At 47.7% G+C, this 21,922-nt stretch overlaps 2 protein-coding genes across 4 annotated transcripts in view; one reads left to right on the forward strand and one right to left on the reverse strand.

Annotated features, from left to right (window-relative positions):
* The window catches only part of DPAGT1 (dolichyl-phosphate N-acetylglucosaminephosphotransferase 1), an 11,102-nt gene extending 10,505 nt beyond the window's left edge, over positions 1–597 (reverse strand). The window contains exon 1 of the mRNA XM_044666377.1: positions 202–597. Within this exon, the coding sequence (XP_044522312.1) occupies positions 202–365 (164 nt within the window). The 5' untranslated portion in view covers positions 366–597. The remainder of the gene's footprint in view (positions 1–201) is intronic.
* Positions 598–11,420: 10,823 nt separating this feature from the next.
* C2CD2L (C2CD2 like) lies at positions 11,421–21,429 on the forward strand. Of its 3 annotated transcripts, none has more exons than XM_044669631.1 (14): positions 11,421–11,777; positions 13,986–14,081; positions 14,582–14,701; positions 15,105–15,215; positions 15,421–15,537; positions 15,646–15,769; positions 16,087–16,195; positions 16,405–16,469; positions 16,565–16,692; positions 16,801–16,975; positions 17,457–17,558; positions 17,751–17,887; positions 18,348–18,630; positions 20,344–21,429. In XM_044669631.1, exons 1-14 carry the CDS (start codon positions 11,421–11,423, stop codon positions 20,553–20,555), a joined length of 2,136 nt encoding a protein of 711 aa, XP_044525566.1. In that variant the 3' UTR covers positions 20,556–21,429. The 3 variants fall into 3 exon arrangements, with proteins under 3 accessions (XP_044525566.1, XP_044525565.1, XP_044525567.1); XM_044669630.1 differs by having other exon boundaries at positions 17,754–17,887; XM_044669632.1 differs by lacking the exon at positions 15,105–15,215 and having other exon boundaries at positions 17,754–17,887.
* Positions 21,430–21,922: the final 493 nt, after the last annotated feature.

A 21,922-nucleotide genomic window follows, 5' to 3' on the forward strand; every position in this document is an offset into this window, starting at 1 on the left:
CCCATCTTCCCTATCTAGTATCCCCCTCCTCCCTATTTCCCTCTCTTCCCCTTCCTTAGTGTCCTCATCCTCCCTTATCTGACCCCTTCCTCCCCATTCCCTGCAGTTCCTCCCTTCGTCCACAGCCCCCGTCCCCCCTCTAGTACCCCTCCCTCCGCCCCGCCTCCTTCCCCCCACTTCCCCGGTCCCCTCTGCTCTCACATGGGCTGGCGGCTGGTCTTGTTGAGGTCCAGGCCGCAGAGGCGAGCTGTGATGAAGTGGCCACGGAAGGCCGGGATGAGCGTGAGCGTGGCCACGAAGCCCAGCAGCGAGCCACCCAGGTTGATGAGCAGCGGCAGTGCTGGGAAGGGCCGCATCATAGCCATGAGAGGCGCTCTAGCGGGGTTTAGCCCCGCTAGGAGGCCGCTCGGGGGGCCCGGGGACCACAGCCCGCCGGTGTACGGTACCTTCTAGACAACTGGGGCTGGCCACGGGCTGCGTCGCCCGGAGCCAAGAGGTGGCTGAGGGCTTCGAGAAAGCGAAGGCAGAGGTGGCAGTGGCGGCGGCGCTGGCCCGGCCACGGGTTCGGGTTCCTACTCAGGCAAGCCAAAGCAAGGATCAAGCTACCTCTTCGGCCACTCCCTTGCTGCACCTGTCCAGCCGAGGTTTCCGGCCGGAATCTTTTCGCCTTGCAACTTCCTTTTACGGATCGCGGGGGGTGGGGAGTGAAGGCGGCTAGTGGCCATCTTTCTTGTGGGCAGAGGCGCCCCCGGAGAGGTGCTGTTTTATAAGACGTTCTTTCTCCGAGGCATCAAGCCACAGACACAATACCACTGGGTGAAGACTCGCCCTGCTGGGCAGTATCACTGGAGGAAGAAGAGGAAAAAAAGACCGGACACGACCCCAAGCCGGAAATCGCTCCTCGCCCTTTTGCAAGATGGATGCTTTTTCGTACCACGTGGCCGCCACCTCCTCTAGTTGGCTTCCACGTCAGGGTCCTTATTGGCCCGCCCCTGCCCGGGGTTTTAAAGAGTCCAGTCCTTCCCTGTTTGTTCGGTCGGGCTCTGGAGGCTGGGTTTATTCCCCCAGGCTTCCTCTTTTAGGTAGAACTATGTGACCCCTCCTGGAACCTCTCCAGCTCCAATGAGAAAGCTCGTGCCTTTTCTGGGAAATTCACTCGCCGCTGGGAAGGAGGATGGAAGGGGGCAGGGGCAGAGGGCATTTCTCAGCCCTAGCTCCTAGTCCCGCACCTCTCGGCCAGCTTTTCCCTAGCTCCCGGGTTCCTTGTGGCCTGCAGTGATTGGCTGGGATCAACGCCAGCCCCTGTCTCTCATGCTTGGAACAGATCTATCCCCCGAACGCTTACAGCAATCCCTTACATCCAGCGCCAGGCACCTTTTCAGGCGTCTGCCCAACCGGTCACTACTGAGGCTAATTCATCTCAGGAAATCGGGCCACCACCTCCCCAGCTGCGAAGATGGGAGATGTGGGTGGTGAAAAAGAGGGAACCTTCGAGACAGGGCGCTGCGAACCTACACAGGGCTTCTTCTGAGCCAGGCGCATCTAGACAAGTGTCTGTTCTGTATTCTGTGGTTTCCTAGGAGCTGCTTCCTAGGAGGCCTTTGAAACGAACAGCTCATCGGCAGGGCTAAGCAGCCCACAGGCCCTCGTGCAGCAGGTGATGATGCTCTCATTCTCCCAGGAGAACTGGGGCCCTGAGAACAACCCACCACTTCTCAGCAAGTACCGGAGAGAGTCCTGGAGTTTAGAAACTTCGATCTTGTCTTATAGGAATCCGGGTTTTATAGACCATTTCTAGGCTCTAATTCGGTTTCAACACGTCTCCACAATCTGGTTTAAGGTCCTTCTCCGTGAAACTTTCCCTGATTTAGTATTCTTAGCTCTGATTACTCTAATCTGATCTTTGTTATCTTTTCACCTCCCCAAATGTCAGTTTATATAGTTCTGTTATCCATTAAACATTAAGCTCCTTCTCTATGCCAGGCTCCACTGTAAGCCCTGGGGATACAAAAGGAGAGAAGAAATTGCTCCAAGTAGCTTACAATATATGGAGGAGACCACATGCAAACAAATAGATATAAAGCAAGCTATATACCAGACAGACAGAATGTAATTAAAGGAGAGAATTAAGAAGGGTTGGGGAAGGCTTCCAGTAAAAGAAGGGATTTAGTTAGGACTTAAAGGAATCTAGGGAGATCAGTAATCAGAATGGAGGAATGAGAACTTTCTAGGCATGGGGTAATTAGAGAAAATGCCAGTTGCTGAGAGATGGAGTGTCTTGTTCCTTGAACAGTCAGGAGATCTAGGTGCTGTTATTTCTTTCTATGTCTTCTATGTGTCTTGCCTTAGTATATGTCAAGTTTTCCCATAAGACTTGCTCACTGATCGAGGGCCTTTTTTTTCCCTACTCTGTTGCTCAGGATGAGGTTCTGTATATCAAGGGTGTTTAGTCTCAAAGGCTAAGTGACTGTCTAATGGTTCTGTAGATTGTAGGGACCATTAAGTTCCTGTTTTTTCTTTTCTAAGAAATGCCCTTTAAGAAAGGTCTTCCTTTTTTGCTGGGAGATTGTGAAGAAAATGTTTTTCAAGCCTAAAGCACTCTCCAAATGTAACGTTTTTACTTTTATAAGGCCTCAGTGTAGTAGGAGGTAAAGTTCCTGCTAGCTAACCAGGATTTTCAGCCTAACAGAAAAGCAGGACTTACTCCTTTTTTGTTGATTTACCTAGAGGGAGTCCATAGTGTTCTCCTTCTTTGTGTGTAGAAGAGTAGGGGGGGAAGCATATGCTCATTATTTGCCTTTGGGGAGTTTGCCATAAGTTATTAAAGGTAACCTATACCTAATGCCTTTTTTATTGGGCCAGGTGGAAGATAGCCTGAGTCTTGTTCTAGTGACCTGGCAATTTACCTGGCCTCCCCTATAGAAGTCCTTTTACCCAGAGGTATCACTAAAAAGAAACTCGACCTTTTAAGGAATGTTACTTGTCATATAACCAGGAAATAATTGGAATTTGGTTAAACTTGGCCTATTTTAGAGTATATTAACATGACTTAAAGTATATGGCAAAGTTGGAAAGTACATTAGATTTGAAATCAGAGAACTGGATTCAATTCTCTGAGTTCCTTTGTAACCCTAAGTATTTTATTTTATTCATTAAAAAACAGTATTCTGAGAAGGGGGTCCATAGGCTTCACTGGGCTGTTATAGAGGTCCACCAAAAAAAAAGATGATTGCTAAGATTCCTTCCTGTTTTAAGTCCTACATATGATCCTTTTAAACTAATCTGAAAAAGAAAACCCATCTTCTTCCTTTATTAAGTTTCCATAGATTTTTCCCTGATAGCTTAAAGGATTTAGTTAGATAGAGGCAAGTAAGTGCTGGAAAACACTGGTCAGCCATGTTGTCTCACCTCAACCTAGTTTCTTTGGTTTTATATCTTATCTGTGTTGCTTTTGTATAGAATCCTATACAAGTACAGTGGAAGAGTTAGAGGAAGGAGGAAACACAATTCTTGCCCTTAGAGAGCTCCCAGTTGAATAGAGAAGACAAAAAACTTGGGCCTAGGGAAACACAGTAAATAGAAGTATACCACAGAGCTGGACAGAGAGAAATCTAAGTGTTAAGAAATCAGGGCCCTTGCACATGGAATCATAACTTGGATTCAAATCCTGGTCCTACTGCTTATTAGCTATGTGACTGTGGACCACCCACTTTATCTCTCTGGGCCTCTGTTTCCTTGTCTATAAAATAGTACTAGCCCAACCTACTTTTTTTGCCTTGTTCTGAGGAAAGTGCTTTGGATGGCATAACCAGGAATTTTGGGAAAGCATGGGAGTGGAATTCTGGATGACTAAAATTAAATAAGGTTCAGCTGGGAGAGTTTTTTGAAGTGGAAAGACCAAAGAAGAGGAAGAACCTTCAATTCAACAGGTATTTATTAGGTACCTACCATGTGTCAGTTGCTGGGGATACAAAAACAAAAATGAAGTGATGCCAGCTCTTAAGGAACTTAAATTCTATGGGGGGGATACACAGCATATACAAAAGTACATGCAAAGCAATTTCAAGGAGAATACTACAGGCAGGAGAGGAAGAATCAGGTAAAAGCATTGTGAAGGAGGTAGTAGTTGTGTGGTGGATGAGAAGGATTTTTAGAGGCAGAAATACGGAGTAGATAGATACCAGATATGGAAGTCCTCTTATGTAAAAACAGGAAGGCAGGACATAACATGTCATGTATGTATAGGGTAGGAAACTAACAGTTCCATTTGACTAGTATAGAGAGTTTGTGAAGGAGAGTGATATGAAAAAAGGCAATCAGTAGATAGGAACAAAATTCTAGAAGGTTTTAAATCTCAATCTGGGGATGTTCTATTCAAAAAATTATTTATAAGGAGCCATTGGAGACATCAGAGGAAGGGGTGTCAGTCATATGTAGGCTTTAGGAATATCAATTTGGCCACTGTGGAGGATGGATTGATGAGAGAAAAGAAGCCTGGAAGTAAGGAGACCAATTGAGAGGTTTTTACAATAGCTAAGGCATATATATGGTCATGTGGACCTGAACAAGGGTAGAAGTTGTGTGAATAGAGAAAAGGTTGAATCTAAGAGTTGCAGAAATGCATTGACAAAACCTAGCAACTAAGAGGAGGTTAGGTTGAGGAAGAAGAGTCAAAAGAAATGCCAAAGCTGTGAACCTTTTTTTAAATCAAGTTTATTTAATTGATCAAGACCTATTTCCATATTATTAATATTTGCACTAGGGTGATCGTTTAGAGTCTACATCCCCAATCATATCCCCATCAAAACATGTGATCAAGCAATTGTTTTTCTTCTGTGTTTCTACTCCCACAGTTCTTTGGATAGTGGATAGTGTTCTTTTTCATAAGTCCTTCAGAATTGTCCTGGATCATTGCTTTGCTATGTAGAGAAGTCCATTACATTCGATTGTGCCATCTCTGTGTATAATGTTCTGCTCCTTTCACTCTGCATCAATTCCTGGAGGTTGTTCCAGTTCACCCGGAATTCCTCCGGTTCATTATTCCTTTTAGCACAATACTATTCCATCACCAACAGATATTCAGCCATTCCCCAATAGAAGAGCATCCCCTCATTTTCCAATTTTTTTGCCACCACAACAAAGCTGTGAACCTCTGTGACCAAAAAGCTAAGGGCAGCATCAGGAACTTTTGTAGAATTTTGCACTGAGGGAGAGAGAAATATAAGTTTGGACTCCTACCTAATATGGTGGATGGGGGGGACAGAATAAACATTGGTGGTGCCTAGTATGTGCCAGGCATTATGTTGAACACTTGACAAATATATAATTTGAGCAGTTGGGCACCTCATTTTCCCCCTCTCCCACCTACTTTATCAGAGACCTAAAACAAACAAACAAAAAAAAAACCCACACTAGACTGAAAAAACGATTAAAAAAATAATGAGAAATTTCAGAAGAGGATTCCAACTACCCTAGAACTGTTCAAGAACTCATCCAGAAGCCTATTAGTAATAGGAAATAGGTCCACCTGAAAAGCCAGTAACCTTATTTAAACAAAGCAGAAACTTCCTAAAGTGACCATAGACTACAAGAGGCACATGTAGCCGTTCTATGTTCAGGAAGAGCTGTGGGCCTCACTAAGAAAGTCTCAGTATGGTCTAGAATCTATGAAAGATACTGGGCGGCAGTGACTAGTCTGGTCATAGCAACACTCAGATCCAGATATTCCAGATCTATGTTCTTAATGTTTAGCAGATTCATCAAGACGGGAGGAGCTCAATAAATGGTGGCATATGAATGTAATGGAATATTATTGCACCATAAGAATTGAGAAATGGGATAATTTCAGAGAATTCTGAGGACACAGAATGAAGTAAACAGAACCAGAGCAATTTCTGCATTGACAACATCATTGGAAAGAAAACAAATTTAACTTTAATGACAATGAAATGAGACAGCTAGGTAGCCCAGTTGAATAGAGTGCCAGGCTTGGAGTCCTGAGGACCTGTGTTTAAATATGGCCTCAGACACTTCCTAAGTGTATGACCCTGAGCAAGTCACTTAACTCCACCTCAGTTACCTAGCCTCTATCACTCTTCTGTTTAAGGATTCCTTAAAAAGACTATAAAAAAATGACCAGATAAGTCCCCAGAGGGGACTGATGTGTGATAACCATGCTACCCATACTTTGACAGAGTGATACTGGACTCAAAATACGTTTTTTGGATGTGGACACTGGGGATTTTTTTTTGCTTGACTATATTTTGTTATAAGGAATTTCTCTTCTTTCTGTCATTAACTGGAACAGGGGATACCAATGATAATACAGAAAAAAAAAAGAAAGAAAAATGTTGGCCATTGATACCATTTTAAAAGTACATAGAGGAGTACAGAAGGTGGTTCAGAAAGAAGCACAAACAGGACAGTTTTTAAAGTAACAAGTTGAAATTATTATAATCTTAAAAAAAACCTTACCTTCTATTTAAGAACTAAGCATTGGGGGACAGCTGGGTAGCTCAGTGGATTGAGAGTCAGGCCTAGAGACGGGAGGTCCTAGGTTCAAATCTGACCTCAGACACTTCCCAGCTGTGTGACCCTGGGCAAGTCACTTGACCCTCATTGCTTACCCTTACCACTCTTCTAACTAGGAGCCAATACACAGAAGTTAAGGGTTTAAAATTAAAATAAACAAACAAATAAATAAAAAAGAACTAAGCATTGGTTCCAAGGCAGAAGAATGATAAGGAGTAGGCAACTGAGCTTAAGTGACTTGCCTAAGATCACAAAACTTGGAACTGAGGCTAGATTTGAACTACAGTTGTGGCATTCTATTCCCTAAGCTTCCCCCCCCCCTCTCTCTTTTTTTTTTAAGTAAGAAGAATTTAAGAGATTCTTGGCTTCACATATAACTTTATTTTTGTGTGTGTGTGTTTATTTTGTAAATGTAAATGCTAATTTTTTGGTGTATAAGTAAAAAAATACATAATGGGTTCTGTTTTGGACATATTGCCTTTGTTGTCCATCCAGATGTAGGTAGGTGCCCAGTAAACTGTTGGTGATGTGCTACTGGAGTTCAGGCAAAAGATCAGAGCTGGATATATAAGTTTGGAAGTTGACTAACAGCTGACATTTACATAGGGATTTAAGGTTTGCCCAGTGATTTACTTAGGAACTCATGGGAGATAAATGAAATAGCTTTTACTAAGGGCTGACTCTATCCAAAGCACTGGGGATACAAAGTAAGACAAGGAGCTTCTAATGGAGGTTAAAATGCATTAGGGTGCAGCAGCAATGCAGATGGGAATGTCCCTACTTTTTATTTTATGCTCTTACCTTCCATCTTAGAATCAAAGTTGTGGATTGTTTTCTAGACAGAAAAGTGATAAGGGATGGGCAATGGGGGAATTGAGTGACTTGCCTGGGGTCAAATATTTAGGAAGTATCTGAGATCAAATTTGAACCTAGGACCTCCTTTCTCCGGGCCTGGTCTCTTTATCTATTGAGGCACCTAGCTGCTCCATAAGAGTGTTGCTGTTTTTTAAAATTTTTATTTAAATATTTTTTCATGGTTACATGATTCATGTTTTTCCCCTCCCCCTTCCCAGAGCTGACAAGCAATTCCACTGGGTATTATCACTCAATACCTATTTCCACATTATTCATTTTTGTAATAATCTTTTAAAAACCAAACCCCCACATCCAATACCCATATAAACAAATGAAAAATCAAATGTTTTCCTTCTGCATTTCTACTCCCACAGTTTCTTTCTCTGGGTGTGGAGGGTGTTCTTTCTCATAAGTCCCTCAGAATTGTCCTGGATCATTACATTGGTATCTGTAGCAAGGCCACTTACATAGGATCATCCCACAATGTCTCAGTCTCTCTGTACAATGCTCTCCTGGTTCTGCTCATTTCACTCCACATCAGTTTGGGGAGGTCTTTCAAACTCATATGGAAATCAAGCAGTTTATCCTTCCTTATGGTGAAGTAGTATTCCATCACCATCATACAACCACAATTTGTTCAGCCATTCCCCAATCCAGGAACACCCCGGTCCCCACATTTTCCAAAATTTTTTTACCACCACAAAAAGTGTGGCTATGAATATTTTTGTACAAACGTTTTTTTCATTATTATCTCTTTGGGGTACAAACCCAACAATGGTATAGCTGGATCAAAGAGAAGGCATTCTTTTAAAGCCCTTTGGGCATAATTCCAAATTGCCTTCCAGAATAGTTGAATCAATTCACAGCTCCATTGGTAGTGTGTTAGTGTCCTAATTTCACCACATCCCCTCCAACATTTATTATTTTTCTTTACTGTCATATTGGCTAATGTGCTAGGTGTGAGGTGGTACCTCAGAGTTGTTTTGATTTGCATTTCTCTGATCAGGAGGGATTTAGAACACATTTATTCATGTGCTTATTGATAGTTTTGATTCTTTCATCTGAAAATTGCCTATTCATGTCCCTTGACCATTTGTCAATTGGAGAATGGCTTGATTTCTTGTACATTTGACTTAGTTCCTTATAAATTTGGGAAATTAGACCTTTGTCAGAGAATTTTATTACAAATTTTTCCCTAGTTTGGTGCACAAGAGTAGTTTAATAGACCTGTGTTTGTTTAAGGGCCCTGCTATTCCCAAGGCTCTTGAGTTTGGGGTCCTGGGCTATCTCCATTGGAGATTTGAAGTGAGTTGTCCACTGGGGCAATGGTAATGGTTTGATTTACCAAGCACATGCTTCTTGTTCTGTTCCTTAGGAAGCCTAGCCTCCTTAGCTGAGTTCCCTTTCTAGAGAGAGATCACTAAGGGAGAAAATAAAGAGGGGAAAGGACTCAAGACAGAGCCCTAAGGGACCGTCAAATCAATGATCCAAGAAAGGAGATTGAAGAGGAGCCAAAGAGAATAATGAATTCTACTCTTTCTAAATATAAGTGAAGCCCTCTCAAACTCCTCTTCAGCTTCCTTTTTTATATAAGCCCAAGGAGTATGACTGATTTTAATAGCCAATCACTAGATTTTTCCTTCATGGCCTTAGGTAGAGGTCATAGTTATCCACATTGCTACTGGGCCAAAACTGAAGGCCATCCCCCAACCTCTTGAGCAATCTCTAGGCCCTCTGGCTGGTAGCATAATTCTTTGAAGAGTACCCTTGGTTCATCTCATTGAGGTGTTTCAGATAGTTCCTTTCCCCAGAACCCTACAATATAGTTAGGAAATTAAGAGCAATAAATGATAGCCTATGACTATTAACTGTGTGGTTTTGGGCAAGTCTACTGGCTTCTCAGTGCCTCATCCGTAAAGTGAGAGATTGTAAAATCCTTTGTTTTACTATTCTGTGAATCTTAAGTACTAAAATATTTGCCTTTCACCATCAATTTCAGAAGTTAGATTTGAACCCAAGTCCCGTGCTTTTCCCATCACCTCCTTCCCACTAGAGATGCTACAGTTATTCAAAGAAAAGTGGGAGCTGTGGCCACCACAGTAATTGGAGAGCTCTTTCCGAAAGTGGGACTTTGATGTATACACTTTGCTCAGAAAAAAGAGCCTGGATATAGAACCGTAGCTCTTGGCTGCCTTTCTGCAGAACCTGCTCCCCCAGCCCCAGCTACTCTTCTAACTACTAACTACCCCCTCAGGCCAAAAACCTGCTGTCTTCTCTCTAAATCTCCTGCCGCCTAAATCCCCGGGGATTAGGGACATAAACCTGAGAACCTCCAAAGCTTTCTAAGCCTTCTAAGGAGAGCTGCCATAGGCCTGGAGTAGACCTCGGAGTAGCCTGCATCCCCACCCCCTTGGGCCCCCTGGGGCTTGTACAGCCAGAGCTCAGCCTAGATCCGCCCTGTCCTGCTCTCCAACCACTCAGCCTGCATTGTTTACTGGGGTTTGGGTCACTCCCTAGACTAGTAGCAGGATTTATTAGTTGGGGGGAGGGGGCAGGAAGGAAGGAAGAGGGAGATGTTTAACCCCTTCTCCTCCCCTCTCCAAGGGAAGGGCCCGAGCGCCTTCACTCTTTCACTGTTTTTTTAGAAGGTTAGAGGAAAGAAGTCACCTGCATCCCTCCCTAAACCCCCACCCCCGACTCCTAGCAGGTAGTGAATAGTCCCAGTCTATAGACTATGGCGTTAAAACCACATCAGAATCACTCTCCCTGGTTCCCACAGGCTAGGCTGGATAGTGAGTCCATAATGCCCCCTCCTTTGATTTCTGGTTGGTGGGTTCAGATCTCTGAGACGTCTAAAGGATGCTATTGATGATTTCCTGGCATTTATCCCCCCGCCCCCCAACCAAAATTGCTTGGTCCATCTGGGTTCCATAGGCAGGCTATGTTCCTATGGAAGTATGCAGCTAGACTAGGACGACAATTCAGAAGCTGATTCTACACCAGCCTCCCTCCAACCCTGCCGGACTAGATTCTTCCCAGGACCCAGACACCGGCAAACAGGATTCGAAGTTACAGGCTCTCTCTACAGCTGGAGGAGGGAAGGAGTTCAACACGGCGAACCCCTCTTCCCCTTCCTTCCCAGTTCCTACTTCTTTCCCACCTTGGCTAGGATCCCCCACTTTCCAACCTCACCTCCCTTCTTTAGCTCCTCCATGGGACCCTGCGTTGGGGCGCCCCTTCCCCATCCCTGCTCCTACCCAGAAGGGAGGCCATGGAGAAGTGAGAGGGTACGGGGACGAGAGGCTCCGGAGGTTAGGGCAGAACTTTGCTCACGCCCTGATTGCCCACCCAGGCTCGGCGCAACTCGCTAGGGATGTGACCTCGGGCAGGAAAGGAGGGGGCGAGGGGCGGGGGTACGGACTATGGGAGGCAACTCTGCAGCTTGCACCCACTCTGGTTGGAGTGCTGGGCGCGCACACACCCCTTTCCCCTCAATCCCAGGATGAGGAGGCGAATAATGACCTCGCCTCCTCGGAATCCTCGGCCCCCGCCCCGAGCGACCCGCCTCCCTAGGGCTCCCAACTCCGCCGACGCCCCGCCCGTTCGGGTGCGGCCCCTTTAAGGCGCGGTGGGGGCGGGGCGTCGGCGGTGTTGTCAGTGTCAGCTCTGCGCACGCAACCCTCCCCGCGCCGGCCCGAGCCCCCGGAGCCCCCCAAGCTGAGCCGGAGCCAGCGAGGCGAGCGAGCGGCGAGAAGGCAGGCAGGCAGGCCAGGAGGGCAGGCAGAGAGAGAGTCCGGGCTGAGCCACCGGCGCCGGCCCGCGATGTGACCCGTCTAAGAGAGAGAGCCTGGCGCCAGCGAGAGAGAGCCCGGCGTCCGGGCCCCCGCCCCGGCTGCTCCCGAACCCCGAGACGTCCCGGGCTCCAGGAGAGCCCCGCGGGCAGCCGAGCCCGCCCCCGCTCCCCGCCTGCTGGGCTGTCCGGGCCATGCTCCCCCGGGGCGACTGCTGAGCTGAGCCGAGGCGGCGCGCGGAGCATGGATCCGGGCTGGGGGCGGCGGGACGTGGGCTGGGCGGCTCTGCTGCTTCTCTTCGTTGCCTCGCTGCTCACCGTGGCCGGCTGGCTGCTGCAGTACGCCCGGGGCGTATGGCTGGGGCAAGCCCGCCGGGGCCGGGGGCCGGGTCTAGGGCTCGGGGTGGCCGAGCCGGGGGGGTCGCTGCGAGAGCTGGGCGTGTGGCGCTCCCTGTTGCGCCTACGGTCCAACCGAGCTGGCGCCCCGGAGGAATCAGGTGTCCGGGGCCTTTTGGCCTCACTCTTCGCCTTCAAGTCTTTCCGGGAAAACTGGCAGCGAGCTTGGGTTCGAGCGCTTAATCAGCAGGCCTGTAGGGATGGGGTAAGTTATTGGGGGCTTCTGAGGGCTTGGCTGGACTTTCCAGGTTCGGAGCAGCAGGGCTGCCCAGGTGTACCAGAAGCAGGTTCTAGTGTACATGTGTGTTCGGGGGTTGGGGGGTGATGAGAGCAGGTTTGAGTACCTCTTGCCCCATGCCATCTCCCTTAAGTACTCCACCTCGGAGAAAGAGGTGTGGGTGAAGATGAGGGGTGGAGGGACCGCTCTGTGCCCTCGATCCCAGGTCCCCGTGGGCGGGGGAACCTCGGGGCTCCGAAACCGGCGGAGAAGTTGCTGTTCTCATAGCAACGCTAATCCCTGCGTTGAGGGAACTGCTCCTCCACCTGGAGCTGTGGAATTGGTGGTGATGGTGATTGGGGGCTGGGGGTGGGAGGTTGCCAGTTGGATAGGAAGCACGAAGCAGCCACAGGGATCTATCTGGTTTGTAAGCGTTCTCTCCCCTGCCTCCAGTAGGCATTACCTGTGTCCCAAATCCTTGACCTTCCTTCGAAAATCCAGAGCTACCTGCTTCCTCCTAACCAAGCTCTGCTCTTTCTGCCCTGATATCTTCCTTCATAGAGATAGATGGATAGGGTTAGAGTGGAGTTGTTCAAATGAGATTCTTGGGGCACAGTTGGACCTGACCCCTAAGGGTCAGTCAGAGGCTCCAACCTGGGCAGGGATCAGTTCACTTCCCCAGGATTGCACCATGGGACATCTGACCACTAAGGAAGTAGGGCAGGAAGCATTTGTCACAAGACTGGAGTGGAAGGGAGTGGACTTCCCTCCCCTAGACCCCTCTACCTACCCGTCTAGCCCAAACATTTTACTTTTGTCCCCACTTTTCTCCTCCACCCCCCAAGAACATTAACTCCATTCCTGGAAGGGATTCCTTATTACATTCAGGCCCTATCCCTTTCCACTTCCCCCAGTAGCTCTGAAGGATTAGCAGTGACATAGACTTGTTATACATTTCCCTCATGTGCCCTCTAGGGTCAGGGTGGCAGTTGTTAGTGGAGACCTTGACCTCTCCCTCCCCTGTGCGCAGCTCTAGGCACCGTGTCCTCAGGTGAGGAGGTGTTTTTTTTAGACTGCCAACTCAGATGGACATTGGACTCCCCTAGGTGTGTCGAGAATGGGGCCCCTAGCATCATCCCATCTGCCTCTAGCCGGTGGGTCTGAGCCAGAAGTTGGGGGGAGGCTGCTGGAGCAGAAGCACTTACCGACTTGCTTTGCCAGGCAAATGAACTATGGGGATTTGCTCCCTTTGCCAATTAAATCCTAGGGAAGGAGCCAACTTGTGCCCCTCCCCCCAACCAGTGAGCTCTCTGCCCTGTACCTTTTCTTGAACCCCGAATGAGCCTACCCTGTATCTGTGTTGTCCCTATCTTGCTCCTGCTGAGCTATGGGTGATTTAGGAGCCAGCCCTTCCCAGGTTTGAGCTAAGGAGCTTTCTTCTCCTTAATCTCACTCTGATGTCTAACTGGAAGAATTAGCTAGTGTCCTGGGCCCCTGGAGAACTTGAACCCTGTGTGCTGGCTGTTTGTCCTGTCCTGCCTGTCCCCTAGAGCTATGTCTAGCTAGGTAGATATTCCTAATCTCAAGATAAGACTGTATACTTAAATTTCTTCTCTTTCCGACTGTTAGCTTTTATCTTCTTCCCCTCCCCTTGCCTTTCAAAAAAAGAAAGAAAGAGAAAAAAAAAAATTCTAACCCCACCTCCATGTATCAGCCTGAAATATTCCACCAACAGGCTTCAACCACTCCTATCCCAGCATTTCGAAATTCAGGAATTATGTTTGTAAACTTTAAAGCAACCAACAAATAGGTGTTATCATCGTTTATTATTGCATCTTGTTCCCCCTCTTCCTGTTTTTTTTTTTTAAGGGGATAATCCGTAGCCTTTCTTCTTTGCTTGAGGGGCTGATGAATTTTAGGGTGAACAAGTACTTCTGTCCTCTGGGCTCTGCCCCCCCCCCCAGCCTCTTTTTGCAGAAGTAGCATCAACCAGGCCTTCTGGTGGGGAGGGGTTTTAGAAGGGAGGGCTCCTTCTACCCAGGTCTTGGTCCAGGGGAGGCCAGGAGCCAACCCTGCAGCTGAAGTGACCGCAGCTTCCAGGAATCTGGCCAGATGGAAAGGGGCCAATTCTGGTGGAGGTGGGGTCAGATCTAGGGAGGCTGACCCTTCTTCCCCAAACCCCTTCTATTTTTCTAGAGCTCTATCCAGATCACTTTTGAAGAGATACCCCATCTTCCACCCAGTGCATCTATCAGTCATGTGACCTGCGTGGACCAATCAGAGCACAGCATGGTGAGGGGTGGGATAATGCTTGGATGGGTATTAGCCAACTCTGGACTCATAGGGTGAATTCTTGGAGACCTATGAGTTATGCATTCCCTTTACCTGTCAAATTCTAGGCCAACTCACATGCCACCTCTTCTAGGAAGCCTTCCATGACCATCTTTCTCAATGACTTTCTGGCTCCCCTCCCACCACAGTCTCTTTTGTTTTTTGTCTCTTTAACTAGATTAAAACTATTGAGTGTGTTATTGTTATCCATGCATGTCTCATCTCTCTCCATTAGACTCCCAGAGCAGAGACTGTGGCTTAGCTCAATTTTATGTTTCTCCCAGTGCCTAGCCCAGCTCTGAGCTTACAGTAACACTTGTGGCAGAGTTCTGAGGTTTCCCCTAGTTCCCCAGAGATCTGTGATAAGGAGGGGAGAATCTGTGTTGTAATGTATGCCCAGATAGAGAAGCTAGAAAGCGGGCCTGAAGCCTTTTTGTCTCTCTTCCCTTCACCTGCCTCAGGTCCTTCACTGCCAGCTATCTGCGGAGGAGGTTCAGTTCCCAGTCTCAGTGACCCAGCAGTCCCCAGCTGCTGTCTCCATGGAGACATACCACATCACTCTGACACTTCTTCCAGCACAGGTAGAAGGATAAGGGAAAACTGGGGAGTGGGGGTAAGGAGAGGTTGGTTGCCCCAAGTTTTTTTTTTTTTTTCTGAACCCTTACCTTTCTTCTTGGAGTCAATACTGTGTATTGGCTCCAAGGCAGAAGAGTGGTAAGGGCTAGGCAATGGGGGTCAAGTGACTTGCCCAGGGTCACACAGCTGGGAAGTGTCTGAGGCCAGATTTGAACCTAGGACCTCCCATCTCTAGGCCTGGCTCTCAATCCACTGAGCTACCCAGCTGCCCCCTCAAGTTCTGAGGTTTATTTAAATCTCTTTTTGGGAATGGAGACCAGGAGGATGATTTGAAAAGAAGTGATGAGGGATGGGCAAGCAGAGGACCTATGTGCCTCCTTTTCTTTCCCCTCTCCTCCCAATCTCTAGTTGGAGGTCAACCTGGAAGAAATAGCCAATGAGGGGTTGCTGGTATCCTGGGCCTTCAAGGACCGCCCGGAGCTGAGCCTGACAGTTTGTCCCAAGCTGCAGGGGAAGGAGGTGAGTAGGTTGGGAGGTGACAGAGAGTATTCAGGGCAAGGTAGGAAGAGACTGTGAGGTAGGGGACTGTTGGGAAAGTGGATTTGGGACAGAAGTGGAGTTGAGAGGCAGCTGAGGAAAAACATGGTGGAGAATATATTCAGGAAAAGTAAGGGAGAAAGCTAGGGAACTCTGGTTCCTCACTCTCTCCTTGCCATCATTACAGAGAAGTGAGGAACAGGTGGATTTGTCTACCATTAAGGAACTGATTGAGGATACCATTGTCAGTACACAGCCTGCCATGATGGTGAACCTCAGGGCTTGTCCTCCTCCAGGGGGCATGGTGAGTAGACACCAGAGGTGATTAGGGTTGAAATGATGGGCTGTATCCTACACTCTATTCTTTTGGGGATTTTTAACATCTTTCCCTTTTCCTTCCCAACTACCTTAGGTATCCTGTGAGAAGCCAGTCATGGGACCCCCAGTTCAATCACCTGCCCCCAAGCCCATTAGGCTTCTCTTACGGCAGTTGAGAGCAAGCCACATAGGTGGTGAGTCAGGCGATGAGACAGGAGGTGAGCCATTAGAAGGGGGAGGGAGCTGTTGTGGCAAATGAAGTTCTGGTGTTATATCCTTAAACCAGTTTTATTTTATGAGTCTAAGAGTCATTTTTCTTTGTAGTATGGTTGAAATTTTTAGACATGGGTCTGATTCTGGCTCCTATTTTTCTAGCTATGTTACCTTAGGCAAGACATTTCCTTTTGCAGACTCTCAATTTCCTCACCCATCAAATGAAGAGGTTAGACCCCATAATCTCTAAGGTCTCTTCCAGCTCTACGTGATCTTTGTATCCTGCCTACTCTCTGACTTTTGATCTCTGATTCCTTTTCAGGAAATGGGGAGGTATGCTGTGTGGCAGAGCTGGACAGCCCTCAGCAGCAGAAATGGACCAAACCAGCACGGGCTGCTCCGGAGGTTGAGTGGTTGGAAGAACTGGCTCTGTAAGGAATCTCATAACTCCCTTTCTGCTTTATGACATTGCACATTGTCCTGGCATACTGAAGCTGCCTCCATGAGATGACCCTGGTCAACTGCCTTAAACCAGTGGGAGCCTGATGGCTCCAAGACAGGGAGGAGAGGGGTTTGCCTGGGAGGATGCAGCTTACCCTTCGATCAATAATCTTCTCTTGCCCTCCTCCTTGACTCACAGGGAAATAGGTCCCCAGAGCCGGGAGCTTACTCTGAAGGTGCTAAGGAGTAGCAGTGTTGGAGAGAGTGAGTGTGTGTGGGTGTGTGGCGGGGTGCTTTCCTGGGAGTGGGGTGGGGTGGTCCCAGCCTTGACTCACTGTGGCACCCATCCTTCTCTGCAGATGTACTCTTGGGTCACACCACACTGCCGGTGGGCTCCCCTTCCAGGCAGACATCCAGACGGCAGCTATGTCCTCTGACTCCTGGGCCAGGAAACACCTCAGGCTTAGTTGCCACTCTAGCACTCGAGGTGAGAAGCTGCCCCCCTGGTGGGGGGAGACCACAGATAGATAGGATGGTGTCAGGGTAGAGGGCCTAACCTAGTGCCCATTTTCTGTGTTCTACTTTTTCTTGGTAGCTCTTATATGAAGAGGGCTCCACTGGGAACCTGAGTAGCCCAGCCCCACCCACTCCTCGCCCCAGCATCACACCCACCAAAAAGATCGAATTGGATCGTACCATCATGCCTGATGGCACCATTGTAACCACAGTGACTACTGTCCAGTCCAGGCCTAGAGCTGATGGCAAGCTGGGTAAGAAGGGAGGTGGCAAGGAGGTTTAGGAAGGCACGGGAAGCCCAAGCTTAACCTTTGCCTTCTGGAGGAGGGATAGCAAAAGGATGCCAAGTAGACCTCAAACTCCAATATGGCTCCAGACTTTGTGTATATTGTTACCAATCACTTGTCTCTCTCTTTCCATGTATGGGCCTACAGTCCCTGATCTTCCCTTTTCCTCCTAATCTGTCTCCTTTCTTTCTTTTTTTTCATAATGGTTTCTTCTGTTTCCTTCAGTCTTTTCACTTGACTTTTCCCTCATCTCCTTCATCTCCGTTTTCTAAGTTCTGAACATCCTCAATCTCTCTCCATATACCAATGGATTTCTTATGTGCCCTTCCCCACCCAGCATATGCATTTCCTTTCTCTGGCCCCAAGCTACTTAGTTTGGATCTAGCTAAGTTCCTGGGGAGGGCATTGAGGGAGCTCTTAACTCACTGATTTTTCTCCTTAACCATAGACTCTCCCTCCCGATCTCCATCCAAGGTGGAGGTAACAGAGAAAACAACAACCGTGCTAAGTGACAGCAGTGTCCCCAGCAGTGCTTCTCCCAGCAGTAGCCGTGAGTGTGTGTGTGGGGACATGCAGTAACCATAGTGGAAGGCCTGCAGGACAGTCAGCAGTGCCATAGCATGATGCCAGCACCCAGGCACCAGAGACCCAAGAAACTGGGAGCTGGGCTGGGAGAGCTCTGATCCCAAGAAAGCTTCTGGGATCTAGAAGGCAAGAGTGCTGATAAGTATGTCCTCTTTGGCAGGGGACAGCCACCTCTCCAATGGCCTGGATCCTGTGGCAGAAACGGCAATCCGGCAGCTGACAGAACCCAGTGGCCGCCCAGCTAAGAAGACACCCACCAAACGTAGCACCCTCATTATCTCTGGGGTCTCTAAGGTAACTTGATTCTAATGGGGAAGGGGCTGGACTGTTGCTAAAACAGATAAGACTTCATCTTATCTCTGTGCATTTGCCCTGGCTCTGCCTTGGGAAGGATTTCCCTTCCTAAACTCCAACTCTTTGGATCTCTTGATTTTCTTGAAGACACATCTCAAATACCACATTATTCAGGTGGCCTTTCCTGTCCCACCCAAGCCTCCCCCAAGTCTCTAGTGCCATTTCCTTTAATATGACATCCTATCTATTCTGAATTTATCTTGTAGATTCTGATTTACATGTGTTTTTGTCCCTTTCCCCATCCCCAATTAGGATGTAAGCTCCTATTTTTGCTTTTTCTGTCTCCAGTGCTTAGTACATGCTTGGCATACAGAGAGTGCTTAGTAAATTTTTTTTTTATTTATTAATTTACTGGAGAGGATGTCCTGCCAGCCTCTAACTCCTTGTCTCTTCTTCCCAGGTTCCCATTGCCCAAGATGAGTTGGCATTGTCCTTGGGTTATGCAGCCTCTCTAGAGGCTTCGATGCAGGGTGAGGCAGAGGGCAGTGAGGATCCCTCACCTCCCCTGGATCCTCCAGCCATGTCCCCTGGACCCTTGGAGGCCCTGTCCAGTCCAGCGGGTACCCAGGAGACGGATGAGACAACTCGCTCAGACATTTCAGAACGGCCTTCTGTGGATGATGTGGAATCAGAGACTGGTTCCACAGGAGCCTTGGAGACCCGAAGCCTCAAGGACCATAAGGGTGAGGAGGGGGAAGAATGACCCTATCATCTTTCTAGGTTCCCATGGGTCACTGACCTGGGATTTACTTGTTAGATATCCAGGGGCATACTGGTCACAGCCCAGTCTGCCCAACCTTTTCCATACATAGATAACCAGCTGCCCTCTCTTTCTTAGATGCTAGGATCTAACAGGTCCAGTTAGTTCTCCATTCTCTCTGGGCTTTGTTTCCCTGCCTCCTCACAGGTTTAGTACTATCCCTTTGTATTAATTCTGCTTCTGCCTCAGTTTCCCTTCTTCTCCCCTAGGTTTCAGTTTGCACTCTAGTTTTTATCTTTTTCTGTCCACCTCCTCACTTTGCCTTTCAGTCATATCTCATTTATACTACCTTGTCCCTACGGATATAAGAATTACTACATTAGATGAGACATAGAGTGATTCCAGCCTAGGACCACTTGTGATTGGGACACATTTTGTGGAAGTAGATGGTTGTCTTCTTCCTGAGTCTCGAAGGGCAAGGCCTTACCAGAAAGCATCCCTCCTTGACTCATCCACAATACATACCTGTCATCTAGATTCTTACTAGCTCTAATGTTCTGTGAATTCATCTAAGCTCTATGGAACCTCTTCACATGTCTAGCCTCTACTCCATTTTGGGATAATGAGTTCTTTAAGTTGATGGTCTCCTATGTAAAGTAGGGCTTCATTATATTGCTCCTGAATTAACTCTTTTTAAGCTTTAAGGGACTCCTGCCTAATTCAGCAATCCAGCAAGCACAAAGCTCTCCAGATGTACAGAGCACCTTACTAGGTGCTGGAAAGATCCAGACATCTTCAATTCCAGCATTGAAGGGCATATGAAAACTGAAAATCATTACAATTCAGAATGAAGTATAAAGAAAACAATGAAAATACTATGAGAAAGCTTGAGAAAGGAAAGATTTTAAACTCATTGAAGGCAGGGACCACATCTTACTTATCTTTATAGCTGTTGTAGGGACTGTGAATTACACAGAGTAGGGGCCCATAAGAAGTTATGTTGGGGCAGCTAGGTGGCTCAGTGGATAGAGTGTCTGATGTATAGTCAGGAAGATCTGGGTTCAAATGTGGCCTCAAGATATTTCCTAGCTGTGTGACCCTGGGCAAGTCATTTAACCCCAATTGCCTAGCCCTTGTTCTTAGAATTGATGCTTAGAAGGTAAGGGTTTAAAAATTGTTATCATCATCATCCCATTTTATAGTTGAGGCAACTGAGGCAGAGGTGAATGATTTGCCCAGGGTCACATAGCCATTTCATGTCTAAGACCAAATTTGAACTTGGATCTTCCTGACTCCAGGTCCAGCTGCCTCTATAGTATAGCATAGGACTGGTATAGGAAAAGATTAGAAATAAAGTATAGATTATAAAAAACCCTTACTTAAATCTCAAACAAGAGGAGTTTGAATTTGATTGTTCAGTTAGCCTGAAGAGCTTAAGCCCCTCCCCTGACTTCCTCTGGAATTGCAGGGTTTCAAGCTACAGGCTGGATTCCAAGTTCTCCTAGGATGTTCTCTGCCAGGTTTTCATTTCCAGCACTGCCGAGGACCTTTGAGGGGGGCCACAGCCTTAGACTATGTACTTGTCTTTAGGATGGAGCTTCTCCAATTTATTCCTCCTCTCCCACATCTCATGTATTAGTTTCTCCCTGAGCTCTTGGGTCTCAGTTTCTTTCCTTCTCCTGCCCCCCCCCAACAGTGAGTTTCCTTCGAAGTGGAACAAAATTGATCTTCCGCCGTCGACCACGACAGAAGGAGGCAGGGCTGAGCCAGTCACACGACGACCTCTCCAATGCGGCTGCTGTGCCCAGTGTCCGAAAGAAGGCTGGCAGCTTTTCCCGGCGCCTCATTAAGCGATTTTCCTTTAAATCCAAACCCAAGGCCAATGGCAGTCCCAGTCCCCAGCTCTGAGCGTCTCCCAACTACCACAGGACCAGGAAAGGGTTGAGATTTTAGACCTGCCCTCCCCCTAGCACACCCCGTACCAGCCCCTTGGCAACCTGGGCTGGGGGCAGTCTTCAGGATGCTGGGAACCCCTACCTGCCTTGAGCTTTGGGGCCAGTTTTCTGGGTACTCACCATGAGGGCAAAGAGTGTCAAACATCCAATTCTGAGAACCAAGAAGAGGGTAGTTAAGGGCAGGGAGTATGCAGGAGGGCTCTGTCCTGGTACACGTGGGCTGCACCCAGAACTTGGTGCCTACTGATATTGTCCCCTCGTAGAAGTCCCAGGATGCCCAGCCCCCCAAAGTTTCCCTCTCTCCCTTTATTTATTCTATTTATACGTGTGGTCTCTGACCCTCAGTGGGCTGGGGGGGTTGGGTGAGTGGACAGAAGAGGGTCTCATTCCCAGGTGCCCTTTCTTTCATGCCCTAAGATAGGGCATTTCCCTCTGGCCTGGGGTATCTAGGCCTCAGATCATCACTCAGACCAGCACCAATGTCTGCCCTAGGGTACATTGGCAGCTCATAGGAAGCCGGGCCGGTGCCCGGGATGGGGGGCAGGTACTCCCCCCCTCCCCAACACCCTCAATGTCCCTCCCTCTTTATTACTGTTTTTGTACTTGATGCCTTCTCCATAGGCAGAAGGAAGGAGCCAGGGGCCAGGCGGGAACTTTCCCCAGGCCAGTAGTGGCCATGACTGGCTTTTATTTAAGGAATGTGTGATGAAGGAGGAAGCGTTAACTCTGCACCTTTGTGAATTTCAGGAGACAATGAATTTCCATTGCTGTGTGATGGCCTGGAACTTAACTTATTGAATTAAAATTAAATTGGAGTTTACAAAAAACAGTTGTCAATCTTCTGTGAGAGAAGGAGCCACTTGGGGGTAAGGGTGGGCAGTGACAGGCCTAGGGAGGTGAGAGGAGCCAGGGTTCAATGACATTTGTTTAAGGTTCATCTGTAAAGTGCCTGATGGGTAGGAGGCATAAGCTAGGGAAGGAGGAGGCAAAAATTTCTCTCTACATCCCAAGAGCCAGCTGGACCACAGGGGCTATTTTTTCAGGATGCAAAGGAACAGAAAAGCTGTTTCCTCAGTTCAGACAGATGAGAGCTTCTCATTTTATTCAAAAGCCTTAACTGCCTGAACGTATAGCCATGTATTGGGCTCACATAATGGAAGCCAATCTTTAATGCCTGTCAGGTCAGGGAGCAGCTTAAATCCAGGTCAGACTCAATAAGTACTTAAGTGCCTATTATGTGCCAGGTACTACCTGGAGTACTGAGTACTCTGAGTACTGAAAGGCATAAGAGTCTGCCCTCTGGAAGTTCACAATCCAGCA

Source organism: Gracilinanus agilis, chromosome 3 (assembly GCF_016433145.1).
Source record: "Gracilinanus agilis isolate LMUSP501 chromosome 3, AgileGrace, whole genome shotgun sequence".
In the NCBI taxonomy this organism is placed as follows: Eukaryota; Metazoa; Chordata; class Mammalia; order Didelphimorphia; family Didelphidae; genus Gracilinanus; species Gracilinanus agilis.

What these genes read in the sequence shown, in the direction of transcription:
- C2CD2L (XM_044669631.1), top strand. Translation starts at nt 11,421, where the DNA reads ATGGATCCGGGCTGGGGGCGGCGGGACGTGGGCTGGGCGGCTCTGCTG. An exon ending in GAGTAGCAGTGTTGGAGAGA is followed by an intron (nt 16,470 to 16,564) that starts GTGAGTGTGTGT and finishes CCTTCTCTGCAG; the next exon opens with ATGTACTCTTGGGTCACACC. An exon ending in AAGCCTCAAGGACCATAAGG is followed by an intron (nt 18,631 to 20,343) that starts GTGAGGAGGGGG and finishes CCCCCCCAACAG; the next exon opens with TGAGTTTCCTTCGAAGTGGA.